A 12,922-nucleotide genomic window follows, 5' to 3' on the forward strand; every position below is an offset into this window, starting at 1 on the left:
CCTTAACTACATTAAACCTCTGAGTAAGATCTGCAGAACATTGATTTTAATAATGGTCTAGACTTTTGCTATGAGAGCAATCTTGTGAGTGATAAGAGTTCATCCAACAGTGTTTCTGAGCCACCAGAGGCTAAGACTGTCATAGAAGCACTGAACTTAGCTGGGAGGGCAAATACTTTGCCCTCATTACCTGATTAAGAGGAGAAATTGAAAGAATTAAAAATTGGGGGAAACGTTTCACAGATTCATAGACATTACGGGCTGGAAGGGACCTCACAAGATCATCGAGTCCAGGCCCCCTGCCATAGGCAGGAAGACTGCTGGGGTCAAATGCTCCCAGCAAGATAAACATTGAGACACCTTCTGAATGAGTCCACAGTAGGTGCTTGCTTTTTTTATAATCACATCTTACTTTTATAATCATAAACTAAAGTCTATATAATTGCAATGACAGCAAAGAAAATGAGGACTAAAATATGTTTTGAGGGCTCTAAAATAGATGTGCTCTCCACTCTAGCATTTTTAGCAGAGAAAATAATGTTTTGGAAAGCTTGAGAAACTGTTAGCTAGTAAGTCAGAGTCTCTCTGTTTAATGACAGATCAGCCGTACATCTGGCAGCTGGTGCATTCATTTCACCTTACTCCTCTAATGAACTGTGCATGCCAGTGGCCATGAACTCTTGTGTGTCAGTGCAAGTCATTTCTGCTTTTCATGTAATCCTAACTCCTAGGTTATATTTATAAAGGTGGGAAGTTGTTTGGCAACAGTGAAACATCTATAGCTTGAATAGACACCATGTTGGGAGCACCACATGCATTTCCACTCAATCTGAAGTAGGAAAAGATCTGTCAAATAAATTGAGGAATACTTCTCTATTGCTTCAGCTGCTTCTCCTTTAAATTCCTGTATAATCTCTATTCTAATGAAAAAAATAATTTACTTTAACTGATTATACCCATTCAAAAGGGGAAGATATTCCTTATTACATCTTTTATAATGCAGCTCAATGACAGAACCAGATTACAGACAAATCTAAGTGCTTCTACAGCCTTTTAGATTAGCTAATATTTGCTACTGAATTTTGACCAGGGTGCACCACTTTCTGAATCTTTACATATATAACTGAGATTATCCAACATGTTCAAGAAAAACTGCACAGCTGGGTAAAAATGGAACAGAGTTCTTCCATGAGTTACTTATTCAAAACCTTGATAGTCCACTACGCTTAAAGAAAAGCTGCAACCAAAATCTATGTTAGAAGGATATTAAGATTGCAAGGTTAAGCACTCCAAAAATCATGAAATGTCAAAAGGAAGGTCATATTTGCAATGTTAACTAGGTCCTGTTCTGCTAACGCATTATAACAGATTTTACTCAGATGATCACATATATAAAGCTATATAATACCACAAAGTTTTCTTTTACAACCCTAGACAGAAGCAGCATCTTTTAATACATTCATTTTTGTATATTGTATTTTCATTGTCATAATGGTCCAGTATAATTAACTTACATTTTTCTTTACATATTTTCTCTTTAAAGTTACATATTTTAATAATTTTTACAGCTAGAATAGAAACTCTCACATAAACCTTAACTATGACAGTTGTTATTACCTTTGCTATAATCTAAAGAGAAAAAGGTTAAATCTACTAATAAAAAATATACACAATGAAGAAGTATTATACCCCCTCAAAGGCATTTTAATGTTTTGATCTTCATTGTGGACAATTCAACTTCTCACACCCCATAATTTACATTGATTAACATTTTTTAATATCAAAAGAACAAACAGAAGATAAAAGGTTGTTGGCTATATTTTCTAAAAGATCTGATCCTGCTGCAATTGAGAATGCATCAATTATACCTTTCAATGGATGTGTGCAAGTTGTGCGTATGTGTGCTTGTAATTTTCTACAGGTGACATTTAGTAGTACAATTTATTGCAAGCCTAACGAAGAATGAGGAAACACATAGAGGGGCTTAGGTCAGGGATATCTATTTAAACAAATTACAAATTTCAAGCTTTCCCAATTGTGAACAGTCATGTAAATGAACACCCAACCTTAGTGAAAGCTTCTGCATACATAATTAATTTTGACGTATTTAAAAGGCAGGCTCTGTAATGGTTTGCTCTTCCTCACCTACAAATGAAGTTTATGAATGATACATCTGAATCTGAAATGATTTTGTAAACATTTTGGTAATGACGATAAATAGTAAAGGCACACAGGATGAAGAAGGCTTTTTCTTTTTTGGCTAAGAGGACAGACAGTGGGTTATTTCAACTTTCAGAAGAACAAGATTTTCATTAAAAAGACATCTGGCAAGTTATACTCAATAAATAAGTAAAAATAGATTTGGTTAGAGACTACTGTATATATATGTTGATATCGCTGAAATTACCATTTCTGTCTCTGATTTCATAAAATCAGGCAATCTTCTAAGAAGAAAATTAATATGAAATGAAGAAGCAGCCTAAGAGGTAATGCCTTAAGAGCCCTGTAGCTAAAGGACACACACAAAAAAGCATAAGCAGAAGTAAGAGTTCACAGCTTTTCTCTGAAAAACTGGGGTTTTCTTCAGCACCCCTATCAATAAAATGCAGATGATATTTACCAACCTAATAATGGGTGCTGAGAAGCTTAATACTTTAATATCCACAAAGTAATTTGAGATCCTCAGATGGAAAGTGACAGAAATAGGAAAAAGTATTGTATTATGTGCTCCCTTTGTTATCTAAATCCTCGATTATCTGAATGGCAAACCAGTCATCACCATTTTGATTTGATACTAGTACACATGCCCTGGTAACTATCAACAAAATGCAAACTGGCACTCAGATAACATGTTACAACAACACAAATAATAGTGCACACAAAAAGCAGCCTGGCCAACATCACAAGAGAATCTATTCAGATAAACCAATCAGAAACCACAGCAAGAGAGATGACCTTGATTTTGTCAAGATTTTACTCATCCAAACAAATTCAGTTAGCCAAATAGGTTTTCAGCAGGTTTTTCCAAAGGGATCCAGAGTATGCACTGTAAAATGAATGAGGAAAAGGCACTGATCAGGTAGCAATTTTGTGTGATGCCTGAAATGGAAAATAAATATATATGTTTCAGGTCAAATGGAAAACAAAATTTTTTTAGAGTTCTTGACAAATTGAAAATGCTCATTTCAATAGGTATTCTGGGATAAGTCTTTTTGGACCAGCGAGGAAAAAAAAATGAATACAAAATAAGGGTTCGGACACTTCTAGGAGGTGGGACACCTTGGTGCAAATTCCTGCTCTGAATCAGTCAAAGAGGGGATATAAAATCAGATGGATACCCTAAGGACTGAGGAAGAGGACAGACAGGATAGGGCAGAACCATGTCACCTCCTCATGAATATTGTCTATTTAAATATAGTTATTTAATTACTAGCCAATTGCCCATCGAGAATGACGGGGGAGGGGGAGCGGGCGGGGATAGAGCCCACTTCCCCCTTCTGTCCTGCTGCTTGGGGTCTGGGTCCGCACCCCCCCGCAGCAGTGGGGGGAGGGAAGGAGCGGGCCTAGGCCTGATATGGGGGAGGAGCAGGCCCAAGGGTGGGGAGAAGCCAGGGCAGTGGGGTGCAGGTGTGGGGAAGCAGCAGGCCCAGGGCCAATGTGGGGGGGGTGGCGGCAAAGGGGTGGGCCAGGGCCCGAGGTGGGGAGGATGCCCACTCCTCCTCTCGCCTAGCAGCTGCCATGTTGGGCCAGGCTGGCTGCTCCCCCCTCACCGCTGTGGTGGGCCGGCTTCTTCTCTGCTCAGGCTTGCTCCTCCTCCCCCGCCCACCGCTGTGATGTGCCCTCTGCTTCCCCCACCGCCACCGCATTGGCCCTGCAGGTGGTGACAAAGGAATGGGGAAAGGGTAGGATCCCCAGGGCGTCCCGCCCCCACTTCCCCCGTGCTGCTGCTGCTGTCTCCGTCACTTCCAAGGACCGGGGGGGGGGAAGGGAGGGGAAAGGAGGGGCGTGAAGCCAGGTCTGGTGGCCTGGCCCCCCCCTGCCCCCGCTCCATCGTCGCCACCTGCAGGGAGCTGTTTGTCAGTCAATCAGAGTGTGAATAAAGCGTTATGGACAGACAGATTAAGGCTTTTATAGTATAAGAATTTGAATTTCCCAAGCGCAAATGTAAACAGTATAGCAACAAGCAAGTAACATGGCTCCTTTTTCATAGCTATACATATATCTACCTATGCAATATAAATAAAAAAATCAACACAGTTGATAAAGTAGCTTAAAACAAATGGAAACTTTTTCAAGAAAATAAGAAAGCAAGCATATTTCTCAGAAAACTAACAAAAAGCTGTTTTTTAAAAAAAACTAGAATTCAGGTGCTCAGATAAAAAATTCTCACAAACAATGAATTTCAGAGAAAAACTTTAATCCTCCCTTTTGTGGACAATGAATGAGAAAAGTGACTAGAGTCAGAAAAGAAAATAATTGTGTGCCCTATGCAAGAAAAGAACAAGGCTGATTATACAGACCATGACTTTGCATTGATAGGTTATAAACTGAAGGTGGTTGACTCATGCAAATTCAACAGATCAGCTACAACTGTATGTTGGCATAATATTTTTTAAAAATCACAGGCATCAACACAGCAGGCAAGAAATCTACAGGAAGGCCATGTACCAGACAGATAAACGACAGCAACAGCTTGTGATGAAAGCACCACGGCATCTCATCATCATGATTTACAAGACTTACAAGGTAGCACAAAAATCAACAATTCCAGCAGCAGCTGGCCTTGCTCAAATCCAATTGGGATAAATAGTTGCAAAGATGAATATATAAATGTATGAATGGCTAATGCAAAGTATGCACCAATGAGTACTGCAGCCAAATACCAGAGACTGAGAGGCAAGCCCACCTGTACTCAAAACATGAAAAAATAAATCTGACTACTCACACCAAGTTTTCTGCTTTATGAGCCACTTCGTACCAGGAAGTAAAAAAGGAGGGTGTGAAAAAGAACAAAACTATATTTGAACATGATTAACATAATTTGGGGTTTATAAAATAATTGATGCAATAACCTTTTCTCGACAACAGTGCCAAGCTTTGTCACTAATATAAGAAGAGTGAAAATACATCTACTGAACAGCCCTCCTGTCTTTTCCTCTTCTCAGTGGGAGCAGTGGCTAACTGGAGAGAGGGAACTAGACTGTACTTAAGATGTAATCTCTTGTAGGAAATTAAAAACAATAACTTGAGAGTTGGCAGTTTTATCATAGAAGCTCTTGGGCTGATTTTCAAGATTCCTATCTTGTGAGAGTCAAAAAGGCAAAGCCACTGGAAAACTAAGGCTGGTTCAAGAAAGTATGCAGTGATTTTATTACAGACTACCACCTCCTAAATACTGTAAGACTTTGCTTTTACATAAAAGATAAAGCATTAGACTCTTCGAATATTTACAATTTGCAGTTTCTAATCAATCATTACAAAAAAAAAATTCAAGATATTGTTAAAAATGATTTAGATTGGATATATTTACTACCTAAAACATAATTACAAGGTTTGTTTTATTTATCAAAGAGAATGTGCTTTTCAAATGACTAAAATGTATTTTTTTCTTTAGGACTTATTTGGCTAAAGTTATTTTTGGAGGAACAAAAGTAACAATGACAATTGGACTGATGTAGTACTGTGGAAGCAAGGCCACCTATTGCCAGGTAACACTGAGCTTTGGAGCACTCCCCTGGATTTCACACCTGTGGACTGACCAAATAAACAAATACAATTCAACGTAACAAGCACAGCATCATTCACTGTGGCAGCTTTCTTCAGTAAAGCTATTTTAGATAAACACTATATTTTCTCACAAACAACATGCACCTTTCCCCCCAAAATCAGCCCCCCCAAATTAGGGTGCATCTTTTAAGTGGGGAGACATTGTGCATGCCACGGAGCTGCCAAGATAGCTGCTGCTTGCATCTGCTCAGCATGCTGAAGGGGTGAAGTCTTGTGGTAATCCTCTTACAGCCATAGCTATTGGCTGAGCACTGTAGCTTGTACCCAAAGCAGTAAGTGAGCTGTTTGTAGTATCTTGATGAGGCATCAATACTTCATTTACAGAAGTTTTATATATAAAAAACTACTTACAATAAAGAATGAACAGTCTTGCTACTGCCCTTTGCCACTGTCTGAGGCCTAATCTTGTGTGACAAAGTTGGAAACATGAAGGCCAGGTACAGAAGTTATACTTATTGGGTGGCAGGCGCACAGAAATCTTTCTACAACCATAACCAAACAGATGGTCAGGGCACACAGCGTGCTTTAAAAATGGTGGATCCCTGTCTAAGATAACCCTGGATGGATATATCAGACTTAAGCGTTGTAGGTTACAAGTGCTGTAATGAACATCTGTACTACATCCTATTGTGACACGGTAGGTCACATTCTTCTGGCAACCCATGAGGCTATGTGGCACCCTGCTGACCCCCCCTCCCAGGGTAACACTCTAGCCTCACCCACAGCTCGTGTGTTCTGCCCATGCACCAGTGGCTGGCCCTGTTCCTAGGCTATCACTGACGAGAGTCAGCAAAGCCTCTGTTTCCATCACCGCACCCCTTGTTCCCTCCAGTCAGTTAAGAGCCTCTGTCTGGTATCATCATTCAGCATGTGGATTCTGTCTACCCCGTCTGGGCATTTGTAAAGATTGCAGCTTTCAATTAAGTGCTGTGCTGATTCTGGACACTGCATTCACATAAGGGGTTCTCCTAAATGTTGTCCTAAGTGTTGTTTTGAAGCCTCCATATCCAGATCTTGGTCTGTTCAGCTTGATCCACACTTCTCTGTCAAGGTCATGCCCAACGGGGACTCATTTGGTGTTGGTATAAAACACTGTAGGAACAGATTTCAGACTGGATTACTCTGAACACACATTTCATTTCCCTTCACCTTCCCTTATCTAAATTTAGCGCAACACACAAAGCCACAGTACCTGGTCTGCCAGACTTTCCATGGGCCCAGAAACCTGGCAGCAAGAGAGCAGTAGGATTTGTTTTCTTATGTCACTTGATCTAATGCCTGAGAGTGCAGGGAATACATGTGCGTGTGTGTGTGTGCAAACTGTGCAGTCTGTGCACTGTTAAGTTTAGCGTTGAGTTCTTCAGCGCAACAATTTATGGACCGTACAGGAGCACAGTAATCTGCTGGTGCTTATACCATTGAAGTGCAGTAGTTCTGAGCACTTGGAGGTTGGCCATCCATGCCATGCTGGCTAAACGTCATAAGGCGTGCAGAGACTGCTGAACTTCTGCATGTGATGTTTATAGGTGAGGGAATGGTCTAATGTGACTCCTTGGTAAATTGGTGTATGCTCAGGGGGAAGGCTGTGGTTGCCTACTCTGACATCTTGGCTCAATGACTGTCCATGTGGAAGACCAATACAGGCAACCCCTGCTTAACGGTCTTAATTGGTTCCAGGAAAACCAAATGTTAAGTGGAACCGGGTTAAGCGAAACCCATTTCCCCATAGGCATGAATGTAAATAGAAATAATTGGTTACTGCTGCTTCTTACCGTAGTTCCTCACCATCACCACCACCTTCCCCCACCCCTCTGCCTGCCTGCTGGCCGCTCTGGCCCCACATGCCAGCCACAGCCTGCGCTCCTGCTGGCTCCAGCACCACAGGGCCCCACACTCACTGCTTCTCCCCATCCCCCGCCTGTCAGCCGCTCCAACACCATGTGCCAGCCTGGGCCCCCTGCTCCTGCTGCCCTGGGCCTCTGCTGGCCTTCGCCATGCGGCACCAGTGCGGGACCTGAGCTCATGCCCGCCCGCCCACTCACTGTCACTCACCACTTCTTGCCGCCACCGCTGCTTTGCTGAGCGCTATAATGAAACTGGCTTAGCGCTAAGTGAAATCAGGTATGAATTTTACATGAGTGCTATAGCAAAATAGCACTAAGTGAAACCATGTTAAGTGGGGGTTGCTTAAACTGATCTATTGATGCTCTTCACTAAGCTTGTGCTTCTTGAACAATCCCCGCCCCCAACAATCCCTGTGCCACTGGGCTGGAATGAAGCTATGGCTCCAGGCTCGGTCCCCACTACTGTTGTTGGGGGCTTATCAGTTTGTGTTGCATTGAGTGGGGCCATAAATCTGGGTAATTGACAACCGACCGCCCCATCTCTCAAGGTCACACTGCTTTCCTGAGACAGGGTAGCATGTTACCAGGAGCCCCTGACACAAACCCTAACCCAAACAGAGCATGATATACACTGAAAGCTTTTTGAGCCTCATATGCAGTATGTAAACAACAGGCAAAACTACATGTTTTTGCTGGCAATCTTCCGGGCGCTGTTTGGCAGAGCAGCTAGAAATAAGCACCACTGAAGGTAAGGCAAAGCAGGGAACAGGAATTCTCCCTAACAGCCCCCACTTCCACTCCGTCCCTCCTTCTCCTCCCAGAGAACTGGAGAAGGCTCACCCCTCCAGGCCCTGATGCTTGGGTTTGCCAGCCCCCCGGCTCCCCCATTGGGCAAACAGAACCCAGGCATCCAGGTTTTCCGAACTGGGAGGCAGAACTCAGGTGTTCTGTGCCATTAACTGGGTTGTGAAGAGCTATGTGGCTTGTCCCCAGGTGGGGGAAAGGGTCTGGACAAAGGCCTCACTAGAGGTCTTGGTATCTCCCTGGTCTTCAGGCTCTGTATTTGTGAAGCCCAAGAAGCTGGATGCTCACCAGGATACTTGCAGAGTATTGGAGATATGTGCGTAGATGGCACCAGTGACATGAGTACCAAAGGGGACCCTCGATGTGGGGCATTAGAATGGACAGGTCAGGGACTACTTGCATCCATGGTGCTGCAGCACTTGAACAAGCTGCCCAGGACCAGGAATGTACTGCGAAGGTCCAAGAAGGTCTATGGATAGCCACCCACTGTCTGAGAGAAGCCACACATGGTACTACAGAGCTGAGAGTCACAGTGCCAGGATAAAGTGTTTATGCACAGGGTAAAGGACTGCTTGGGATCCAGTTACAAAACTCCTGAGTGACTTAAGTGCCACTTCCAGTGTGGAGACTGTCTCCCTCCCGGAACAGACAGGAGGGGCAGGCTGCCATCCCCTCCACCCCTGGCATGGAGAGCCCTGCTCCTGGGACTCCTCCCTGGGATGACATGCTCAAGAGTACCCATGGGGTGGTGAGGCGGGGAAGGTGGCCCTGGATGGAGGGGGAATGCTCGACAACATGCATTTATTGGGAGATGCTGGGGGGAGGGAGAGGGGGAGGGCAGGACAGGAGATATGGTGCATAGAAGCTGCTGCCCTGTGGGTCCACAGAGCCAGGAAAGCATCCGGAGTAGCAGTGCAGGAAGGGAGGGGGATCAGGCTTCCTGAGACCTGATGCCAGGGCTGGCTTTGACCCAACCCACCTTCCAGGGCCAACTTGCTAACCCTGGCCATTGGCAGTCACCAGTGCAGGTGCAGGGTCCGAAAGAGAGCGGGGGGGCGGTGATGCAACCCTCCAGCCCAGGCTATGCTGGGGCCAGGTCCCACCGCAGGGGAGCAGCACAGCCTTTGCAAAGATAGGCAGCCCCCTGGGCTATGGCTCACATTCTGGAGCAAGCAAAATTTCACAATTTTTCTTTACTAAGCACAAGAAAAGTTTGGCAGCTGTAACATTTAATTAAACTGAGGGCCAGCAATTTCGCATGTGGTATTCCACCTGCTGCCCCACAGTTTCATGTTTGTTGAGCCCCTGCAGCAGTTCACCCCTCCTCAATGTCATAATTGCTCAGCGCAGCCATGGTCTTTCCCCACTCTCTTAATGTTAACTGAGAAGAAGGTTCCAAGTGCCGGAGTAGGCAACATTATAGAGTTTTTGTTTAATAAACACACTAAAAGTTTGGCAGCTTCAACATTTTATTAAAGCAAGGCACACATTTTCCGCACACTGCATTCCCCAGCACCCCGGTGTGTGTCTCTGGTGGGAGCTAGGGAGGGAGAGGGGAATTGGGACCAGTGCCCAGACAGCCTGGGTTCTGGGCAGTGGTGCCCATGATGGAGGGCCAGAGGACTACATGGCAAGAGACCCACTTCTTGATGCCAGGGCATAGGAACTCAAAGCCCTCTGGCTCTACTTATCTGGGGAAGGCTCCCGATTCATGCAGGTGAGAAGCTACTCAGCTAGGGCTTTGTGGATCTGGACAGCATGCTGCAGTGTGGGGCCACGGCCACCAATATTGGTGAGGGCTGGAAATACAGGTATCCAGGACAAACACACACATGGATCCCATGTCTGGGATGGATAAACACACACCATGCACACATACACACAGCGGGCACAGAGTACACTGGGAGGGCATGCGTGGGATGGCTGGCTGATGCTCACGCCCATAACAAACCACTGCCACATCAGCTCTAGGTAGCTAGAGTGATGTCCCCACCAGTCAATCAGGGGTGGCTTGGCTGTTCTGCTCTGCTCGAGAGTCTTTGGCAGTATGGGAAGCCCATGGGACATGATGGGAGGCATACAAAGCCCCCACCCCCCCTCACTGTGACTGGCCTGTGCAGGCAGACTCAAAGCCGCCATCCCCTCTACTCCCCCCCTCCACCAAGGGCCAATGTGTGCTCTGCTTCCTTCCGATCTAAACAGGGGAGCTTAGAGTAAAACTCAAAAGTTAGAGTGCTTTTGCTGCGGGCTTGTACTTAGCTAATATATTTGGTTAATGTCTATACTTAGCCAAAGTGTCCAGGATGTATGGCATCAAAGGAGATGGTCTGTCACCCCAGGAAGCTCATGATGCCACTCTTCCTAGACACTATGTTTCTAGGAGGGCTTACTCTATGCGTCACAGGTGTCCATGACAGGAAAAAAAACATTATTCTTGATTTTGTCTTCCAAAAACAAGGTGCATATTTCATTTGGGGGTGTGCTGTATGAGAGAAAATATGTTGAGTTACACTTTCCTCTCTTCTGGGATATTAATTTCCTACAAGTTTTCATTTTCCTTTATTAAAATGTAGTCCTTCCCAATAAATGAAGAGCACTGTGAATTTCAATTTGGGCATTTTCTTTTTCATGAAATATTTTGAAAATCTGCAAGCAGCCCATTTTGACCTGTGATCTTGTCAGACTTTTCTAGCCTGTAGGCCCTAGTTTGTGATTGGATGAAAGTAAAATACAGTACCTGCTGATTCAGTAGAAGACCAACTTTTCTGAGATGATGCTGAACCAATATCATTGTCTGCTGCTAGAGTTACTATGCAAAACCAAGGGTTTACAAGAACAATAATACTTGGCAAGATGAGCAGGGCACAGGCATAACATAGTGGTAATTAAAAGGTGAAAACATGTTCAAGTTTGAACAAATGAAGCATATGTATACCTACAATGGAATGTGCATATGTGACAGTCATAGGAAGGATAATTCTTCTTTGCTCTATGCTACTTCTTTCTAACAAGACCCACAGATTTATGTGGTGGAAAAAAAGCCTAAAAGATATATAGGTTAAAAGGGACAATGAAGAAAAGAGCATATGATGACTAAGAAAAAAAATCTTCTCCATCTCTTGGATCAATTTTATGGGATACAATTAAGAATATTTTTCCTCGCTTACCCTGAATCAGTTAAAATCAAATTAGCCAAATGAAATTTCAGGCAGAGAATATTCACATTTTCAAGTGCCTCCTTATATTCTGAAATGTGATACAAGACAATTTTCTCTCTGTGAAATCTTATTCTAACATACCTTCTCTAATACATCAAGGTGCTTGACACTGTTTTATATGTTTTTTGTTTGCCTCCCTGAAAATCCTTTACAATGCTAACAGATTAGCATAGTTCAAGGTTCTATTGTTCAGGGTGCTTCAGTTAAATAATTATACAAAGTGATCCCTTTGGCTAGGGGCAGACATTCAAAAAGCCTGAGCCTGAATTGATTCAATCTTTGCAGGTTAGTATAACATGGCTAGGCTAAATCACTTTGTAACTGTACAGACATGCCAGAATTGCAGACACATGCCTGCAATGGCTCAGGCTAGAAGCTGGGTGGTGCTAGAGCAGCCCTCCCCCCCCTTGCACAGTACTGATCTGAGGGGAGGATGGCCAGGCCCCAGCAGGATGCTTTGGTTAGCCCAGCAGGGAACTTATAAGAGTGTTCATCACCCCTAACTCAGTGTTTATCACCCCATTAAGAAAACAACAGAGGGGCATTACCAGCTACCTGTTGATTCTACTTGTTGACTTGGCACCGACCACAGTCAGCATGTGGTCTGCTAGCTAATACACAGACACATCTCAGCAAGGCAGAGGGGACGGGGGAATTCCTGCTTAGCAGGGAGTGGTGACGGGGAGTGGGGAAGCAGCCTACAATCTGTGCCAGAACTCCAGCCAAGGAACAGAAGGGAGGGGTCAGCCTTGCTGGGGAACAGAGAGCCCTGCCCAGCACAGCATGCTAGGATGCTGGGAGAGTCTGGTTCATCTTAAATGAGCAAGGGGTCTGGGACAGACATTGCGTAAACTGGTTTCACCCAAATCAGTTTAGTCTGATTCATTCAACCAGGTTTATCTCAAACCGGTTTCAGCCATTTTCAAACTGGTTTATATGCACTGAACATCTGTTCTGTTACAGGTTTAAACCAGTTTCAGATCACTTAAGCCGGTTTGTGTGTAAAGTCTGTCCCTAGCCTTAATGTCAATCTGACTTGTTCCAGCACAAACACTACCAGTAGCATAATGAACACAATAATGAGGAATTTCTGTTTATTCTTATAACATGAGACTTGAATGTCAGCTAAACGATGGGACAACTCCTTAGCCATCTTGCTTGAATTCATGTAATATTTTTCATTGGTAAGATAGGACTGTTAAATCTGCAGAATCCTGGACCCCAGCATGTTATTCAAAATACTGTGGTGTGGTTGATACCATATTAAAA

The 12,922-nt window shown here is 43.9% G+C and overlaps 1 protein-coding gene across 7 annotated transcripts in view; it reads right to left on the bottom strand.

Annotated features, from left to right (window-relative positions):
• BTBD9 (BTB domain containing 9) overlaps positions 1–12,922 on the bottom strand; it is a 289,365-nt gene that overhangs the window by 60,374 nt on the left and 216,069 nt on the right. Inside the window, exon 11 of one of the 7 annotated variants that reach the window (XM_059716984.1) lies at positions 958–3,099. The exons of 5 other annotated variants lie outside the window; for them this stretch is intronic. In XM_059716984.1, coding sequence (XP_059572967.1) covers positions 3,012–3,099 — 88 coding nt within the window. In that variant the 3' untranslated portion in view covers positions 958–3,011. Of the gene's footprint in view, positions 1–957; positions 3,100–5,346; positions 6,880–12,922 lie in introns of those variants that run through there. One more of the 7 variants, XM_059716986.1, reaches the window with a different exon arrangement.

This window comes from Alligator mississippiensis, chromosome 1 (genome assembly GCF_030867095.1).
Source record: "Alligator mississippiensis isolate rAllMis1 chromosome 1, rAllMis1, whole genome shotgun sequence".
Classification (NCBI taxonomy): Eukaryota; Metazoa; Chordata; order Crocodylia; family Alligatoridae; genus Alligator; species Alligator mississippiensis.